The sequence below is a fragment of the Maniola jurtina genome, chromosome 28, assembly GCF_905333055.1.
Source record: "Maniola jurtina chromosome 28, ilManJurt1.1, whole genome shotgun sequence".
Lineage (NCBI taxonomy): Eukaryota > Metazoa > Arthropoda > Insecta > Lepidoptera > Nymphalidae > Maniola > Maniola jurtina.
Window position 1 is genome coordinate 557,995 of NC_060056.1, and position 20,898 is coordinate 578,892.

At 37.2% G+C, this 20,898-nt stretch overlaps 2 protein-coding genes across 2 annotated transcripts in view; both read left to right on the plus strand.

Moving 5' to 3' along the window:
* The first annotated feature begins 527 nt into the window (after nucleotides 1-527).
* The window catches only part of LOC123879527 (BCL2/adenovirus E1B 19 kDa protein-interacting protein 3), a 43,536-nt gene continuing 23,165 nt past the window's right edge, over nucleotides 528-20,898 (plus strand). Inside the window, exon 1 of the mRNA XM_045927294.1 lies at nucleotides 528-762. Coding sequence (XP_045783250.1) covers nucleotides 723-762 — 40 coding nt within the window. The 5' untranslated portion in view covers nucleotides 528-722. The remainder of the gene's footprint in view (nucleotides 763-20,898) is intronic.
* On the plus strand, nucleotides 11,184-13,114 carry LOC123879524. Its single transcript, XM_045927286.1, has 2 exons — nucleotides 11,184-11,679; nucleotides 12,242-13,114. Exons 1-2 carry the CDS (start codon nucleotides 11,491-11,493, stop codon nucleotides 12,704-12,706), a joined length of 654 nt encoding a protein of 217 aa, XP_045783242.1. The 5' UTR covers nucleotides 11,184-11,490; the 3' UTR covers nucleotides 12,707-13,114.

A 20,898-nucleotide genomic window follows, 5' to 3' on the forward strand; every position in this document is an offset into this window, starting at 1 on the left:
TACTACCAAAGCACTGTTTTTTTGATAAACATTCTGATTTTGGAACGTAATCCATTGTCATTATTGGTTTAGTCTTTTTGTTCTATTTACTAACTACTAACTAGTCGGAACCGGATTTTAGCACCAAGTTCTACAAAACAGAACTGCAGCAGCGACAACAACTTAACAAGTTTTGTCGATAAGTTATCTATTTACGTCCGTAAGTTGCAAATTACTGCAAGCAATACATATAAACAATATGGTTCAAAACTTCAATCTTAATTAACTAGGTAAATAGTTGTCGATTATTGTGTAACCCATTCTTTTATTAGATGTGCACTGCATTAACTCTGAACTGTATTAATATTGAACGTTCATAAATTAACCTAACTATTTCTTAATTTCTACTATTAATAAATATTATATATCTACATTATCTATGAATAGCCGTATATTTGTATACGGCAACATTTTTTTTTGTTTACAAATTCTTAACCAATCAGAAGACTTCAAAAGGCGTCACGCTAGACTATTGGTTGAGAAATAATCGACATACCATACGTGCACCTTTCCTGTCAACAACCTCAAATCAAAACAGAAAACAAAGAACTTCTTGCGAAATCGCTCGCCGCGAATGTTTTTGTTGTAATTACAACGCAAAAATACCTTGGAACATTATTTTAAAAGTTTATTAAGCTGTGTAATAACTTTTTGCATCAGTGTTGTGACGAAAAAAAGCGAGAATGGCTGCTCGGAAGCTGAATACTATTGAAGATTTAAGTGGTAAGCTAACATTCCTTTTTCATAAATAAACAATGGCTCACAACACAAGTGCAGTCGACTGTGATTCAAAAACAAAAGTTCCTTGTTTCGAAACATGAATGATTAATTGTTATTCTTGTAATTTCTCTTCTATTTTAAACACGTAAACAACGCGTACGTATCATTTCCTTCCTAAATTGCGCAGTTATTATTTTGCAACAGCTGTGTCCTTGGAAAGTTAGGTATTTATTCGTAAGCAGTCTATTTGATATGCGTTCAACCTTTGGGGTTAGTTAGAACACGATAATAGAATACTGTGTACCTCTTTAAAAACCCAATTATGATAATCCGATTCTAATAAATTAGTTGTTTACTTGGAGCAAATTGTAAATAGAGATCTTAATTTCGTCATACAACAGCTGTTTTCTATTTCACCTCCTACTCATTATTATCTCTTGGTACTTTTCAGTTAGTATTTCTGCCATGGAAAACCATTTTTTTTACCTAGAGGTAGTTAAAAAAAACAAAGGGTTTGCTTGTCTCCAGATCATGATTTCTGAATATTCACTAAAACAACTAAAGACTCTCTCAATCTCATACCATAATAATTAAGGAGGTGCACAAAACCTATAGATTATAAATTATGATAAATAGGTAAAGCACAGACTTTTTTTCAGGGGGCACGGCAGTGCCCCCGCCAAGACGAGCCAAACGGCGGCCGGGGCGCTACGTAGTACCTTTTTCTCGAAGTGTTTCGCCGTATTTTCGACCCGTCATAACTTCGGTCTGGATGACGCTAGAAAGCTGAAATTTTCAGTATAAGGTGTCCTCAGCAAATTTACCAAATATACCAAATATCAAATATCTAGCTTTAATGGTTACAGATTTATTGATACCTAAAATAGGCCGTTTTCGTCCCTCACTGATGATCATCACAATTCATAGTCTGTAATTCTAGGGTACTTCCAGAAGTCCTAGAAGGCTGAAATTTGGTATGTAGACTAGAAATTGCATACAAACTACAGGAAAATTAAGAAATTGGCAATGCCCCCCCTCTACTACTCTTATGGGAAAAGCAAATCTGTAAATTCTGTCGGTAGAATGCTGATATTTTCAGGATAAGATGTCCTTGGCAAAGTGATTAAACGCATTGAGTATCAATTGTCTAGCTTTTATAGTTTCAGATTTATTGACAGTCAAAACTTCTAGTCTGTAATTCTAGGGCACTTCCCGAAGTCCTAGAAGGCTGAAATTTGGTAGGTAGACTAGGAATTGCATACAAACTACAGGAAAATTAAGAAATTGGCAATGCCCCCCCTCTACGACTCTTATGGGAAAAGCAAATCTGTAAATTCTGTCGGTAGAATGCTGATATTTTCAGGATAAGATGTCCTTGGCAAATTGATTAAACGCATTGAGTATCAATTGTCTAGCTTTTATAGTTTCAGATTTATTGACAGTCAAAACTTCTAGTCTGTAATTCTAGGGTACTTCCCGAAGTCCTAGAAGACTGAAATTTGGTATGTAGACTAGAAATTGCACACAAACTACAGGAAAATTAAGAAATTGGCAATGCCCCCCCTCTACGCCTCTTATGAGAAAAGCAAATCTGTAAATTCTGTCGCTAGAATGCTGATATTTTCAGGATAAGATGTCCTTGGCAAATTGATTAAACGCATTGAGTATCAATTGTCTAGCTTTTATAGTTTCAGATTTATTGACAGTCAAAACTTCTAGTCTGTAATTCTAGGGTACTTCCCGAAGTCCTAGAAGGCTGAAATTTGGTATGTAGACTAGAAATTGCATACAAACTACAGGAAAATTAAGAAATTGGCAATGCCCCTCCTCTACGCCTCTTATGAGAAAAGCAAATCTGTAAATTCTGTCGCTAGAATGCTGATATTTTCAGGATAAGATGTCCTTGGCAAATTGATTAAACGCATTGAGTATCAATTGTCTAGCTTTTATAGTTTCAGATTTATTGACAGTCAAAACTTCTAGTCTGTAATTCTAGGGCACTTCCCGAAGTCCTAGAAGGCTGAAATTTGGTAGGTAGACTAGGAATTGCATACAAACTACAGGAAAATTAAGAAATTGGCAATGCCCCCCCTCTACGACTCTTATAGGAAAAGCAAATCTGTAAATTCTGTCGGTAGAATGCTGATATTTTCAGGATAAGATGTCCTTGGCAAATTGATTAAACGCATTGAGTATCAATTATCTAGCTTTTATAGTTTCAGATTTATTGACAGTCAAAACTTTTAGTCTGTAATTCTAGGGTACTTCCCGAAGTCCTAGAAGGCTGAAATTTGGTATGTAGACTAGAAATTGCATACAAACTACAGGAAAATTAAGAAATTGGCAATGCCCCCCCTCTACGCCTCTTATGAGAAAAGCAAATCTGTAAATTCTGTCGCTAGAATGCTGATATTTTCAGGATAAGATGTCCTTGGCAAATTGATTAAACGCATTGAGTATCAATTGTCTAGCTTTTATAGTTTCAGATTTATTGACAGTCAAAACTTCTAGTCTGTAATTCTAGGGTACTTCCCGAAGTCCTAGAAGGCTGAAATTTGGTATGTAGACTAAAAATTGCACACAAACTACAGGGAAATTGAGAAATTGGCAATGCCCCCCCTCTACGCCTCTTATGAGAAAAGCAAATCTGTAAATTCTGTCGCTAGAATGCTGATATTTTCAGGATAAGATGTCCTTGGCAAATTGATTAAACGCATTGAGTATCAATTGTCTAGCTTTTATAGTTTCAGATTTATTGACAGTCAAAACTTCTAGTCTGTAATTCTAGGGTACTTCCCGAAGTCCTAGAAGGCTGAAATTTGGTATGTAGACTAGAAATAGCATACAAACTACAGGAAAATTAAGAAATTGGCAATGCCCCCCCTCTACGCCTCTTATGAGAAAAGCAAATCTGTAAATTCTGTCGCTAGAATGCTGATATTTTCAGGATAAGATGTCCTTGGCAAATTGATTAAACGCATTGAGTATCAATTGTCTAGCTTTTATAGTTTCAGATTTATTGACAGTCAAAACTTCTAGTCTGTAATTCTAGGGTACTTCCCGAAGTCCTAGAAGGCTGAAATTTGGTATGTAGACTAGAAATTGCATACAAACTACAGGAAAATTAAGAAATTGGCAATGCCCCTCCTCTACGCCTCTTATGAGAAAAGCAAATCTGTAAATTCTGTCGCTAGAATGCTGATATTTTCAGGATAAGATGTCCTTGGCAAATTGATTAAACGCATTGAGTATCAATTGTCTAGCTTTTATAGTTTCAGATTTATTGACAGTCAAAACTTCTAGTCTGTAATTCTAGGGTACTTCCCGAAGTCCTATAAGGCTGAAATTTGGTATGTAGACTAAAAATTGCACACAAACTACAGGGAAATTGAGAAATTGGAATTTCCCCCCCTCTACGCCTCTTATGAGAAAAGCAAATCTGTAAATTCTGTCGCTAGAATGCTGATATTTTCAGGATAAGATGTCCTTGGCAAATTGATTAAACGCATTGAGTATCAATTGTCTAGCTTTTATAGTTTCAGATTTATTGACAGTCAAAACTTCCAGTCTGTAATTCTAGGGTACTTCCCGAAGTCCTAGAAGGCTGAAATTTGGTATTAGACTAGAAATTGTATACAAACTACAGAAAAATTAAGAAATTGGAAATTCCCCCCCCCCCCCCCCCCCACGACTCTTATGGGAAAAGCAAATCTGTAAATTCTGTTGCTAGAATGCTGATATTTTCAAGATAAGATGTCCTTGGCAGATTTATTAAATGCACTGAGTATCAATTGTCTAGCTTATATAGTTTCAGATTTATTGGCAGTCAAAACTTCTAGTCTGTAATTCTAGGGTACTTCCCGAAGTCCTAGAAGACTGAAATTTGGCATTAAGTAGGAATTTCAAGAATTATGAACAACAGATAAATTAAGAAATCGGGTCCCCCTTCATCCCCTCGTATATGAGATGCATATCTGTAAAATCTGTTGCTCGAATACTAAAGTTTACAGGATAAGATGTCCGTGGCAGATTTATCAAACGTACCAAGTATCTGTGTTTCCTGAAGTCCTAAAAGACTGAAATTTGGTATATCTGCTTCAAAATTGAGTTGCAAGATTCCACCCGAACAAACATACTTACATACGAGTACATTGCAAGTTGAATAAAAGCTTTTAAAAAAAGAGGTAACGATAGAGAGTGGGCCATGAAAATGATGTACCTACAAGAAATAGATCCAAAAAAAATTTAGGGCACCTGCCAAAAAGAAATGAAATCCCACCAAAAACATTTCATGTAAAAAGTTAGCCAAGACTCACAAGTTCATAATGTTTTCACTGTTAAAAAGTTATGAGATCTCTAGTAGAGCCAAGCCCCTAGCTGAGCTTAGATTTGTGCTGGCCATGGGACCTATCCCAATTCCAAAGTAATATAGCTCTTAAATGTTCTTGACTATATCACATTTATAACAATAAATAACAAATCACTCTACTTACAAGCTCTGATTCTACAAACCCTATATCTTGGTAAAAAAAGTACGGCTTGGCCGTTTAATGTTCGTAAAACTATTACATGACATAACATATTAAACGTTAAAAGTTATTAAACGGCCAAGCCGTCTTTTTTTTTACCAAGATGTAGGGTTTGTAGAATCAGAGCTTGTAAGTAGAGTGATTTGTTATTTATTGTTATAAATGTGATATAGTCAAGAACATTTAAGAGCTATATTACTTTGGAATTGGGATAGGTCCCATGGCCAGCACAAATCTAAGCTCAGCTAGGGGCTTGGCTCTACTAGAGATCTCATAACTTTTTAACAGTGAAAACATTATGAACTTGTGAGTCTTGGCTAACTTTTTACATGAAATGTTTTTGGTGGGATTTATTATTACACCAACAACTTCCATCCATACAAATAAGACAAAAAAATTTACAAAATAACTTCAGTATGGTTGTCAATTACAGGTGTATACTTTATAATAAAACTAATCTAACACTAACCTAAAGTATAAATTCTTAATAGTTATATGTATATATTTTTGAAACAATGGACATTACATTTACAGTTAAAAAAAAAAAAAATCCACTATCAATGATCACCAAGGACTTCGTTTGTGGTGGCGTTTGCTGGCGCGCGTGTTGTGACTTTTTGGAGTGTTTTTTTTTTGTTAAAACTGACTGGAAAGCGCTCTAAGGGGGTGCCGTGCGTATGTCGGCGAGCGCCGGCACAGACGGGGTCCATACTTGTATAGTTTAACTAACTTGTTACAAATAACTACAAACTTGACATTGGCTAATCATTGTAAAAGCCAGACGAGAGAGAAAAAAAAAATGATCACCAATTAAAACTATTCTCTTTTTAAATTTGTTTAATTTGTCATGAAAAATGTCCACATCACTAGCGCCTATGACTAGACTTTATGGTTTATGTAATTTGTTCTGCCTAGCATTTAGTTGTTTTTAAGTGAGTAGGTATATTATGTTTACCATCTCACCAATTGAGTATTATTAAATAGGAATGCTCAATAAAAATTGTGTAAATTACTAAGAAGATAGTTCTCAGCAAATATGTACTGGCCATAGCTATTTAAATTATAAATTGGTTGGTTTTATATTTCCAAAACGTATTTTTGTAAACAAGTTTATCCTAGTTCTGCAAAAACGTGCAAGATTAGCATAACTTATTAACAATAGACTCATTATTCTACTATCTAGAATCTAGACAGCATCTAATTATGTACTATAAATACTAAGTAACTAAGTAAAACTTAATTTAGTTTATGCAGTTGGTGCTAAAAACCGGTCATGTGCGAGTCCGACTAGTTTTTGGTATTAAACTGCAACTTAATAGTCAGTAAAACAATAACTTAAAATTTAAAAACCCCTGATACAAAAACGAAGAAAACTAGAAAAGAACTGATAACTTTCGATTGGCTGAACCGATTTTCTTCGATTATAGCTAAGAACACTCTCAATCAAGCCAAGCCACCTATGAAACAAAAAAAAAAAACTAAATTAAAATCGCTCCATTCTTTAGGAGCTACGATGCCACAGATACACATGTCAAACTTATAACACCCCTCTTTTTGGGTTGGGGGTTAAAAATAGACTATTATCAAGTGGGTATCACAAGTTAAGTCCACAAACAGTATTAACAAAATGCTTACTAGGCGTGTAAGTGTAAACGTGTTTTATCCTATAAGCCTGTTTAATGCAAGCCTAGACTTTAGAGAGATAACACTTTAGGCCTTAGAAGTACTCTTTCCGTACAAGTATATAGTTTGATTGCAGCACTGATGGCCTAGTGGTTAGATGTAAGTGTTGAAAAAAAAAACGGCTAAGTGCGAGTCAGACTCGCGCACTGAGGGTTCCGTACTCGGGTATTTTTATCAACATTTTGCACATTAATCACAAAAATTTTATTGACCATGACAGACCATGCCATGTCCTAGTCTTCCGAGTTTTGTCTGCGTTACGTTTCTTCATACAAAATTGCAATCCGTGGATCATCTGACACGGCTCGGGCCCGGCACGGTCTAGCATAAATCATCCCTTACGAGAGTAGATTGCGTGACGAGGACGTGATGGACATATACGTTTTTCTTACACAATCGGGGGCAGACCATGCCATGTCCTAGTCTTCCGAGTTTTGTCCATGCTACGTTTCTTCATACAAAATTGCAATCCGTGGATCACCTGCCACGGCTCGGGCCCGGCACGGTCTAGTATAAATCCTCCTTTACGAGAGTAGATTGCATGACAAGGACATCACGGACATTTACGAAACCATATGCTCCCAAAGTGTAGGTGGTAACGCCTACTTTTATTGTGCCTACTTATATTTTTATCACCCATTATAATAAAGCAACTGGTTAAAATGTTAAAGGTATAGTATGTACACGACAGGTCGAGATGGCAATCGGGTTGGGGACCCACTAACCCGGTGCGGAATTAGCTCGATTCGTCCAGTAGTTTGAGCTGTGCGTTGTTAGATCAGTCAGTCAGTCGCCTTTACCTTTTATTAACCCCCGACCCAAAAAAAAAGGGGTGTTATAAGTTTGACGTGTTTATCTGTCTGTGGCATCGTAGCTCCTAAACTAATGAACCGATTTTAATTTAGTTTTTTTTGTTTGAAAAGTGGTTTGAGAGTGTTCTTAGCTATAGTCCAAGAAAATCGGTTCAGCCGTTTGGAAGTTATCAGCTCTTTTCTAGTTACTGTAATCTTTTAATTTACACTTGTACCTATGCGTATAGGTACCACCAAGTAAACAGTCTCTTTCCATACAAAAATGTAATTTGCGAAACAAGACGCTAGTTTTTAAGTCATAGGTAAATACCTACCTAGTTATTTTTTGTGTCGTATAGGTACATTCAACAAACAATGATTACGCGTACCTAATATATATCTTCTACGTTTTAGATATTTTGGCAGGTAGGTATTTGGCAAAGCATAGTAGGTACGCGTTATCGCGTGTTTAGACTAGAGAATCGCGCGTTTTTTTGGGGGCCCTGTTCGAGGGAGGTCAACGGAATTCAGAAATGATAATAATATGGTGTGGGGATGCTTTTTAGGGGTCCTTTGTGTCTGTCAGTCTGTCCGTTGTCGTCTCTGACAAGAAAACCTATGACTTCGTCTGTGTTGGTGTTGGCTGGCGGGCGTGCTCTGCCTTTTTTGAGTGTTTTTTTTTTTTTGTTAAAACTGACTGGATAGCGCTCTAAGGGGGTGCCGTGCGTGTGTCGGCGAGCGCCGGCACAGACGGGGTCCATACTTGTATAGTTTAACTAACTTGTTACAAGTAACTAGAAACTTGACATTGGCTAATCTTTGTAAAGCCAGTCGAGAGAGAGAGAAAAAAAAGAAAACCTATAGGGTGCTTCCCGTTGACCTAGAATCATGTTTGGCAAGTAGTTAGGTCTTTTAGCACAAGTAAAGGAAAAAATCAGAAAACTCTGAATTTGTGGTTACATCACAAAAAAAAAAAAATGTTTCAATTTTTAAAGTAAGATAACTATTTCTTATATCGGGGTATCATCCGAAAGGGCTTTACCTGTACATTCTAAAGCAGATTTTTATTTATTTTTATGTATAACAGTTTTTGATTTATCGTGCGGAATGTCAGAAAAAATACCCGAGTACGAAACTCTCGGTGCGCGAGTCTGACTCGCACTTGGCCGGTTTTTTCGAGGGGAACCGTGCTCAGTAGTGATCTGATGGGTTGTAAGTTAACTTATTTGAAGTAGAGTTGATTAAATTAATAACAAATGTAAATTAAAAATTATAACACCCCCGACAAGTGAAGGTTACAGTAACTAGAAAACGGCTGAACCGACTTTCTTGGATTATAGCTAAGAACACTCTCGATCAAGCCACCTTTCAAACAAAAAAAACTTAATTAAGATCGGTTCATTAGTTTAGGAGCTACGATGCCACAGACAGATACACAGATACACACGTCAAACTTATAACACCCCTCTTTTTGGATCGGGGGTTAAAAAAGGTAACCAAGGTAACCAAATACAGTCCTATGTCAAGCCATCCGAACGAGTATGCTCTGATGGGTACATTTTCTATTATGAGAGTATATGTATGGTTCGTTGACTCAAAACACTTGAACTATTGTTTTTGTATCAATGTAATTAAATTACCGTAAAAAATACTCAGAGAATAGTTTTTGTAGTAATCTACGCCTAGATGGTTCAAATAAAAACAAGTGTAAATTAAAAATTTATAACACCCTCGACAAGTGAAGGTTACAGTAACTAGGAAAGAGGTGGTTGTTTAGTGGGCTATGCCCTGTTATGAGTCCCACCACCTTACTAAATGCTAGAATTTGAATTTTTGTCTGTCTGTCTGTCAAGAAACTTATAGGGTACTTCCCGTTGACTTAGAATCATGAAATTTTGTAGGTAGGTAGGTAGGTCTTATAGCACATGTACAGGAGAAAATCTGAAAACCGCGAATTTGTGGTTACATCATTTAAAAAAAATTAAAATGTGTTTCAATTTTCAAAATAAGATAACTATACCAAGTGGGGTATCATATGAAAGGGCTTTACCTGTACATTCTAAAACAGATTTTTATTTATTTTTAAACTACTAGCACTATGCATTCAGAGCATGAAAAATAGGTACAAATCTTCATGTAGATGTGGCATATTAACAAATTGGTCCCTGATGGGTCTAAAATGGCACTCAATAGTCTAAATTTAGCGCAGGTCTTTGCTCGCAATTTAGTAATTGAGATCAATTCGACTGCCCCGTTTGGGTCGCGGGAGATACAGGCTATAGTTACTAAGCGGGCAATGCAATTTGCTATGACTATTTCAAACCAATATAATCTGTCGTACACATATTGTAACAAGTGTAAATTAAAAATTTATAACACCCCCGACAAGTGAAGGTTACAGTAACCAGAAAAGAGCTGATAACTTTCAAACGGCTGAACCGATTTTCTTGGATTATAATTAAGATCACTCTCGATCGAGCCACCTTTAAAACAAAAATAAACTAAATTAAAATCGGTTCATTAGTTTAGGAGCTACGATGCCACAGACAGATACACACGTCAAACTTATAATACCCCTCTTTTTGGGTCGGGGGTTGAAAAACTTCTAGGCAAGCGCGCACCATCTTAGGCTGCATCATAACTTGCTAGCAGGTCTAATTGCAACCAAGCGCTGGTCTGTGAATTAAAAAAAAAACTACAAACGTCGAATTGTTCCCCAACTATACTCTATCCGCGTAAAGAAGTTTGTATAGCGCTCTCTGTTACGTAATCCCGTACAAATGATAGAGACAAAAAACCATTTTGAGTCGCCAACCAATCGCAGACATGCTTGCAGTGCAAGAAAACTGGCCTAGTGCGAGTCTATTCTACAAGAAATAATGTACGTATTTTGCTAATTTTCATGGCAGTCATTTTGAAATTCTTATCAATTGTTGTTATAGCGGCAACAGAAATACACATTCTGTACAAATTTCAACTCTACCAATTACGGTTCACGAGATACAGTCCGCTTACAGACAGATGGACGAACGCACAGAAGACTTTTATTTCTGATGGTGCAAGATATTTCAATTTTTTTTCCTTGAACGTACCTAGAATGCTGGCAGCAGTACTCTACTAAGATTACAATCTAGCCTTTGAGAGAAGCTAATAAGAAATATCACACTGTCACACTATAATATTATAAAGGCGAAAGTTTGTGTGTGTGTATGTTTGTTACTCCTTCACGCAAAAACTAATGGACGGATTGGGCTGAAATTTAGAATGGAGATAGATTATACCTTGGATTAGCACATAGGCTACTTTTTATCCCTGAAAATCAAGGAGTTCCCACGGGGTTTTTAAAAACCCTACATTCACGCGAACGAAGTTGCGGGCATCAGCTAGTGTAAGTATAAAAATATTTCAATGAAATCACGACATTGCAATACTTAAACTTCCATACTCAAAAAGGCTAGAACCCAGAGCCGTAAAGTTAATAAAAAAATAACACTTTGACGTAACTTTGACGTAAACTTTCTTGTCTGTGTTTCGCGCGCGTCGCTTTTTTTATGCTTTTGTGTCACTGTTGGAAACGCTATTTGTAAACATTACTATTACTATTAAAGTAATATGTATTAATTAATGCAAAAACATATTAATAGGTATATACTAATTAGTAAAAACATGCCGAATTGAGTACCTCCTTCTTAATTTTTGGAAGTTTTTTATAAGTTTATAACAAAACAATGGCATCGGTGGATTCGGTGGCGGCAAAAATTACTTTTTCTGCCGACGAGAAAGATTTATTAGTTTCCCTTGTAAAACGAGAAAAAGTTATAGAAGACAAGCGGACGAACAGAGTCACCAATAAATTGAAGGCTGACGCCTGGGAGAGGATACAAAAGAAATATAATAGCCACGATTTTGTTAGTAAGGTAAGCGATATTTTTAACCCCCGACCCAAAAAGAAGGGTGTTATAAGTTTGACGTGTGTATCTGTCTGTGGCATCGTAGCTCCTAAACTGATGAACCGATTTTAATTTAGTTTTTTTTTGTTTGAAAGGGGCCTGATCGAGTGTTCTTAGCTATAATGCAAGAAAATCGGTTCAGCCGTTTGAAAGTTATCAGCTCTTTTCTAGTTACTGTAACCTTCACTTGTCGGGGGTGTTATAAATTTTAATTTACACTTGTATACTATCATAATATTATCGTTTTTTTAATAAATTCTTAGGTTTTCCAGGATAAAATGTATCCATGTCCATTTCTGGGATGCAAGGCTATCTCTGTACCAAATGTCAATATCTCACTAGCTGATGCCTGCGACTGCATCTGGGTGGATTTAGGTTTCTCGAAATCCTGTGGGAACTCTTTGATTTCCTGGGTATCTCCATTCCAAATTTCAGCCAAATCTGTCTTGTAGTTTTTGAGTGAAGGTGTAACAAACATATACACAGACACACAGACTTTCGCCTATATAATATTAGTCTGATTCTACAGAGGGAAATCATACAATTGAAAAGATGCTGGGAGAAACTAAAAAGGGCAATAAAGGAGGCCCAATCCCAAGAAATAAAATGTGGACTGTCATCTAGCAATGGCAGCCCGCCTCCCAGTGAAGATTACGTACCAGGAGAATATGAGGTGGTACCACATACAGTAGACTGTGACCCTGCCTTATCAGCAACAACCATGGCCACAGACCTCATCACCACAAGGCAAAGCAACATTTTACAAGGACGAGAGGAACAGAAACAACTCTTCCTCATTCGCCGTTCCATTCTGATGATAGAAAAAGAGATAGCTGCAGAAAAGTTGAGAAGTTTAATAGAGATTAATAGGACCAAAGAGTTGATGGAAGTAGAGAAATTGGAGCACCAGAGGGAGTTGCACAAAATAGAGTTGCAGCATGCTTTAGGCCCTCCTCAGAAACTTGGGTCAGATTCTCAGCTGCAGAAAAGTTGAGAAGTTTAATAGAGATTAATAGAACCAAAGAGATAATGTAAGTAGAGAAATTGGAGCACCAGAGGGAGTTGCACAAAATAGAGTTGCAGCATGCTTTAGGCCCTCAGAAACTTGGGTCAGATTCTCATTAAAGTGAATACTTCTTTGGGCGCATTGGCAAAATCAAGAGTTTAATATTTAAAAAATCTAAATATTTTTATTCAATTAAACTTTTAAAAGTACTTTTGAATCGTCAAAAGCATCTACCACTGGTTCGGAATGCCTTTCCTACTGAAGAAGAAATAGCAAGAAACTCGGCGGTTGCTCTTTTCCAAGATTTGATTGATATACAATAATGATTAAGCTTGAATAAGATAGTGTAAAATAATTCTGTGATTATTCCTACTTGCCAATAAAAATTGAACTTTCTTAATATGGTTTTATTTATTTTTTAGGGTTGCATACCTTAAAAGGAAAAAAGGGACCCTTACAGGATCCTTTGTTGTCTGTCTGTCTGTCCGTCCCTCCGGCCGTCCGTCCGTCGGGTCTGTCAAGAAAACCTATAGGGTACTTCCCGTTGACCTAGAATCATGAAATTTGGCAGGTAGGTAGGTCTTATAGCACAGGTAACGGGGAAAATCCGAAAACCGTGAATTTGTGGTTACATCACATAAAAAAAAATTAAGATGTGTTCATGAACAAATTATTTAGTATTTTCAATTTTCAAAGTAGTTAGACTAGAAGATGCCCGCGGCTTCGCCCGCGTGGATTTCGGTTTTTAAAATCCCGTAGGAACTCTTTGATTTTCCGGGATAAAAAGTAGCCTATGTGCTAATCCAGGGTATTATCTAACTCCATTCCAAATTTCAGCCAAATCTGTCTTGTAGTTTTTGAGTGAAGGTGTAACAAACGTACACACACATACATACACACAAACTTTCGCCTTTATAATATTAGTGTGATGATGATGATGATGATGCGGAAGGTCGGGGGTTCGATTCGATCAAGTTTTTTTGGAGCTATGTGCATTTTAAGCAAAAATATTATGATCTTACTTTATGGGGAAACATTGTGAATGAACCTTTATAGTATGCGACCAGTTTAAGAAATTAATTCTATTATCGACTAATTGAATAGTCGATACTAGAATTAATTTCTTAAACTGGACCCTTTCAAGTAAAGATTTTTACATAAACCTGTGAGGATGATACTGCCATTGTCGCAATTAAAATACCATAAGCCTATTTTGTCTTATTAGCTTACAAATTGCGAAAAACCAAATTAAATTTAAATTTCGCGGGCAGACCCGTCGCTTGCCCCTTAAGAGGGCTCTCTCCGTCACTCGCTTCTACTCGCTTCATACAATCGTAGTTCCAATTTCATTTGAATATTATAAGCAACCAAAGTCCATGAAATTTTGCAGACATATTCTAGAAACTAATATCTATGTCTGTGGTTTTCCAGATTTCTGTTAAAATATTCGGTTTCAAAGTTACGCGGTCTTAAGAATTTACATACAAATCTTTGAGCCCCTGTAATTTTAAAACTACATATTTTTGGAAAATCTAAAACACCACAGACACAGATATTAGTTTCTAGAATATGTCTGCATTTAATGGACTTTGGTTGCTTAATATTCAAATGAAATTGGAACTACGATTGTATGAAGCAAGTGGAAGCAAGTGACGGAGAGAGCCCTGTTAAGTCAACACTCTCATCGCACAAGATTTCAATGTACTAGGCACCCATATCAGTATAAGAGTTTATCCTCTATGAGGCCGTTGACCCGACGAGACGTCTAGGTGCCTTTGACCTTCCTACACGTTGTACATTTAGTTTTATGTACCAACCTCCGATCAATACACTTGTTTGTGTGTTATATTGCCCTGGTGCTTTCTTTGTGTTGTTTTTTTATAGTTAAAATTTAAAAAAAAACCCCCGGCCAAGTGGGAGTCAGACTCGCGCACTGAGGGTTCCGTACTCGGGTATTTTTTCCAACATTTTTGACGATAAATCGAAAACTGTTACACATACATAAAATGAATAAAAATCTGTTTTAGGATGTACAAGTAAAGCCCTTTTATATGATACCCCACTTGGTATAGTTATCTTACTTTGAAAATTGAAACACATTTTAATTTTTTTTTAATGATGTAACCACAAATTCGCGGTTTTCAGATTTATTTCTGTACTTGTGCTACCTACCTGTTGAATTTCATGATTCTAGGTCAACGGGCAGTACCCTATAGGTTTCTTGACAGACACGACGGACGGACGGACCTAGTAAGATTTTAGATCAAAATTATAGCATAAATAAAAATACTTCTTAATAAATTACTTCGTAAAATAGATTTTTTTTTATTGAAATAAACTTTTACAAAGTGAATATTCTGACGGGTTGGGAATGCCCTTGAAATAGGTTTGCGGAAAGAAGGTATTTAAATGTATTCCTGAAATCAATAAAAAAAGATAGTTCAGTAATAAACAATCCGACAAATGCGGGTTGAAATCGCGTGGAAAGGGTTCCGTATATATTTATATACTTATGTAGGTTTTGTTGTAATCCATGAGTGAAGAAAAGAAAGCTGTTTTTTTATTCGAATTTTTGGGCTCAATAGTTTTGGGAGGGGGAGGGGGGAATACAATCAATTTTAATCTATTTTTTCGAAATTCATTTATTAGCGTTACACGTCCGTGTTTGTGTCATCAAGATTAATGTACTGGCAGACTTATAAGTGACTAGCTGACGCCCGCGACTTCGTCCGCGTGGATTTAGGTTTTTCGAAATCCCGTGGGAACTCTTTGGTTTTCCGCGATAAAAAGTAGCCTATGTGCTAATCCAGGATATTATCTACCTCCATTCCGAATTTCAGCCAAATCCGTGCAGTAATATTGCGTGAAGGAGTAACAAACATACACACACACACACACATACAAACTTTCGCCTTTATAATATTAGTGTGATACCTACAAGGGTTCGGTTTTTTCATTCGAACGTGCGGAACCCAAAAAATTTTAACCTTCAACGAAATTGCGGAAACACTGTTTGGTGTGAGTTATAACTTAGCTATTGTAAAATGTTTGAATTTGTAAAAAGAAAATGTGATTAAAAAATATTCCGACGAATTGAGAACCTCCTCCTTTCTTGGAAGTCGGTTAAAAATGATTCTCAGTCTATTTCTGGGATTGCCAGACTGGGGTCAGGAGCCAATTTAGGAGAACGTTTAATTTCGTTGCTATAATGTTACCGATAAGAAGTGATAATAACAATAATAGAAAGGTCAAGTGCGAGTCAGACTCGCGCACCGTGGGTTCGGTACTAGGGTATTTTTCAGGTTATTGCACGATAAATCAATAACTACTTATTATGCACAAAAATATAAAAATCTGTTTTAGAATGTATACGTAAAACCCTTTCATACGATACCCCACTTGGTATAGTTGTCTTACTTTGAAAGCACATTTTGATTTTTTATGATGTAACCACAAATTCGCGGTTTTCAGATTTATTCCTGTACTTGTGCTATAAGACCTACCTACCTGCCTTTCATGATTCTAGGTTAACGGGAAGTATCCTATAGGTTTACTTGACAGACACGACAGACGGACAGACAAACAGACAACAAAGTGATCATATAGCCTCAATAGCTCAACCGGTAAAGGAGTGGACTGAAAACCGAAAGGTCGACGGTTCAAACCCCGCCCGTTGCACTATTGTCGTACCTACTCCTAGCACAAGCCTGACGCTTAGTTGGAGAGGAAAGAGGGGAATATTAGTCATTTAACATGGCTAATATTCTTTTTTTTTTTTTAAATATAAGGGTTCCTTTTTACCTTTTGAGATACAGAACCCTAATAATAAAACCCTAAATCTCATGGCGATATTTACGAGGAAATGACTAATTCAAGAAAAACTTTTAAACAAAAATTAAAATGGTGCCAATCTAATCAGGACAAAATTAAAATGGACATAATCGCAACCTATAGACGAAATAATGACTTTGGAAAATTTTGGAAGGAAACGAACAAACTACAGCCTAAATGCAGTACTCCTGTGTCGGTGGGTGGTTTACACAACCATAAAGATATAGCAAACTTATTTGTAAATAAATTCCGCGTAGACTGCCCGATAGTCGGCGCGTGCCCTAGCGCTGAGTCACTCTCCGGTGGCGGCGCGAGCGCGGGAGACTCGCGCGCGCTGCATGTGTCGGCCGACGAGCTGGCGCGGTGCGTGCGCGACATGCAGCGCGGCAAGTCCCCGGGCCACGACCACCTCAGCGTGGAGCATGTGCTATATGGGGGCCCTAGGCTCTTCCAAATAATGGCTACATTATACAATACATGTATCGATCATAGCTATCTTCCTGTAAATATGACGAAAACAAATGTAATACCGATCGTTAAAAACAGAGCTGGTGACGTCTCCGACCCTAAAAACTACCGCCCTATTTCTCTTGCAACAATATTCTCAAAAATTTTTGAGAGATTGTTAATATCTCACTTAAATTGCAATATCGAATTACACTGCGGTCAATTTGGCTTTCGTAGCGGTTTATCAACAGACTTAGCTATTTTTGCCTTAAAAAGTACTGTAAACTATTATCTCGCCCGGGAAACATCCGTATATGGATGTTTCCTGGATCTGAGCAAAGCATTCGACACCATTAATTACAATATTTTGTGGAATAAGCTACGAGCTACAAAAGTACCTAGTAAGATAGTGGATTTGCTACAGTTTTGGTATACAAACCAAATTAACCAAGTAAAATGGCAAAATGACTTTTCCGATACCTACCGGCTGAACTGCGGTGTTAGGCAGGGTGGTCTGACGTCACCAATTCTGTTCAACCTCTATGTAAACGAACTGATCGAGGAACTGAGCAGTGCTAGGGTAGGCTGCCAGATTGGAGGCGTCAGCGTAAACAATCTTAGCTACGCCGACGACATGGCCCTGCTCAGTCCCTCGGTCTGCGGCCTGCGTAGCCTAATTAACATCTGTGAAAAATATGCAGAAAATCACGGTTTATTATATAATGTGGCAAAAACTGAAGTGATGATATTTAAATACAAGAAAGGCCCAGAAAATGTACTGCCAATAAAACTATGCGGCTCCGAACTGCGATATGTTACTAAATTTAAATATCTAGGACATGTATTAAGTGACACGATGAAAGACAATGAGGATCTAGAGAGACAAAGACGGTCTCTGGCGGCAAAAAGCAATATGCTGGCTAGACGTTTCACCCGCTGTTCCCGACAGGTAAAAGTCACCCTGTTCAAAGCCTACTGCCAGGCGCTCTACACCTCCCAGCTCTGGTACACTTACTCCAAAGCAACTTTTGACGCACTTCGAGTGCAATACAATAATGCATTCCGAGCTCTGCTGGGGCTCCCATGGAGGTGTAGCGCGTCAGGTATGTTTGCGATGCACAGGGTTGACGATTTCTACGCTATAATGCGTAAGGCCAGGGCAAGGTTCTTATCCCGACTGAATTACAGTCAAAACATAATATTAGGAACTCTGAAGTATTATCATCATAATGAACCAAAATTTTTCCACGTCTGATGTTTTTATTTTATTTTATTAATTTTATTTTGTTTCATTTTATTTTATTTTTTTGGCACAATACACAATATACAAAACTTTGACTATAATATTATTATTTTAATTACTTCAATTATTTTAATTTTACATTATTTTATTTTATTTTAATTTTAATTTACGTAATTTAATTTAATTTGTATAAAATTATGGACAATTTATACTGTCTGAAATAAAATATTTTTTTTTTTTTTTTTTTATTTATTTTAATAAGATCTTTTTGTAGTCATAGCCTCGTGCTCAGTATGGACTATTTGTTTTGCGTGGACTATAAAATAATTTGATTGCATTTATCATCATGAAACTATAATTTCGTAGCTACTCTACAATGTTACTGATAAGAAGTGATAAAGATGACAGACATGTGTTTTGATACAAGACTATTGACCTAATGATACATCCATACTAGCGACCGAGCCGGCTTCGCACGGATGCGATGCAGATACTAAATGTGGTGTCAGTCAGTCAGTCTAATCTATACATCTATACTAATACTAAAAGAGGTAAAGTTTGTTTGTTTGTAGGGGGTAATCTCTGGAACTAGTGAACCGATTTTGAAAATTCTTTCACCAGTTGAAAGCTACATTATTCCTGTGTAACATAGGCCAATAACAGATTTTATTTTCCAAAAAAAATAGGGATCTCTACGAAAATTGTAATGTACCCGTGCGAAGCCAGGGCGGGTTGTTAATTTTGTTATATTTCAAAAGAAATAAGATAGCATTTCGGTCTGGTGGGAGGCTTCGGCCGTGGCTAGTTACCACCCTATAGGCAAAGCCCTGCCGCCAAGCAATTTAGCGTTCTGGTGTAATGCCGTGTAGAAACTAAAGGGGTATGGGTTTAATAAAACTCCCAAACCCCTTCCAGGTTAGCCCGCTTCTATCTTAGAGTGCATCATCACTTACCACCAGGTGAGATTGCAGTGAATGTACGATTTTAGCCCTCATTTAAAAGGTGAACCGTAGTTTGACATGAAAGTTGACCCATAGAGTTAAAATGTCGTGTGAGAAGTCATTTTGAACGGACTATATCAAAGTAAGCCATCGACGTTTGAGATTTTGGCAGCCCTGTTAACGGTTTCACGTTGTTAATTATTGGCGGTATTTAAAAAATGCAACACGCATTCGAAATTCGAATTCACTCCACCTCGGTCAACGTACGTGCCTCACACTTTATGTGACCTTGGTCGAGTGAGGACGTGATTATTGTCAGAGACCTGATTGATTAATGATAATTGGTTAAACAAGTGTAAATTAAAAATTTATAACACCCCCGACAAGTGAGGGTTACAGTAACTAGAAAAGAGCTGATAACTTTCAAACGGCTGAACCGATTTTCTTGGATTATAGCTAAGAACACTCTCGACCAAGCCACCTTTCAAACAAAAAAAACTAAATTAAAATCGGTTCATTAGTTTAGGAGCTACAATGCCACAGACAGATACACAGATACACACGCCAAACTTATAACACCCCTCTTTTTGGGTCGGGAGTTAAAAATACGCGAGCTTTATTTACCCCGTATTAGCAAGAAACAGTTAAAAATTATTTTGCTATAATCCGCCAACAGAAAAAATCTGTATGGTCAAACATGCAGTTACAAGCTAAGCACCGCTTACCTCCCCAACCAAGCAATAAAGCCAAGTTCCCAAGCAAGCACTGCCACCACCACTCACATGCAACACCACACAAGACTTTTCCACTACTCTCGACGCACGTTTCGCCCCGACACCGGAGCATCCTCAGGAGATTTCGACTTTACAATATGCATTATTCCCGGAACGTTTCTCCAAAATTCCATTGGGTATGATTGGTTAGCATTCCAATGAGAGACGAACTACGTTGGTATGGAGCGAGAGACGGAGAGACCCCTCTTAAGGTGCCCACGCACTCGAACTGAACTGACGCGCGGCAGTGACGTACGCGCGTCGCGGCTGGAGAGAATATCGTGCGGGGCGCTGACGCGACGCGCAGTTCAGCTGCAGTTCAGTTCGAGTGCGTGGGCACCTTTAACCGAGTAGGTAGTAGTTGCCATCAGGATTAATAAATACATAAATACCATTGTGTTTGAAATATTGTGTCATCGTCATTTTGTTCACACATTGAGAAACGTTGCCGTATTGTAGGTTGCAGATGCATATTGTGTTTATTGACTGATATAACAAGACGGTGAATAAACAGTAGGTTATTATCTTATTATTTGCTAGGAAACACGTGGAAAATATTACAATTGTAATGTTATTTGCTGAAATATTAGGTATATACTAATTAGTTATACTTAGTATAATTACAAAAAGGTTAGGTAAACGTAATATTTAGAACAAATTGAATACAAATAAAATTAATCATTGTGTTACGAGTATGTTTAACTAGCTGATGCCCGCGACTTCGTCTGCGTGCATTTAGGTTTTTCAAAATCCCGTAGGAACTCTTTGATTTTTAACCCCCGACCCAAAAAGGCGGGTGTTATAAGTTTGACGTGTATATCTGTGTATGTATCTGTGGCATCGTTGTTCCTAAACGAATGAACCGATTTTAATTTAGTTCGTTTTGTTTGAAAGGTGGCTTTGGTAGCTATAAAGCTAAGAACACTCTCGATTTCTTTACCTAGT

Bases quoted from the DNA above. Each gene is read 5' to 3' on its own strand.
- LOC123879524 (XM_045927286.1), top strand. From the start codon at position 11,491: ATGGCATCGGTGGATTCGGTGGCGGCAAAAATTACTTTTTCTGCCGAC. The intron at 11,680-12,241 runs GTAAGCGATATT...CTGATTCTACAG, and splicing joins GCCACGATTTTGTTAGTAAG to AGGGAAATCATACAATTGAA.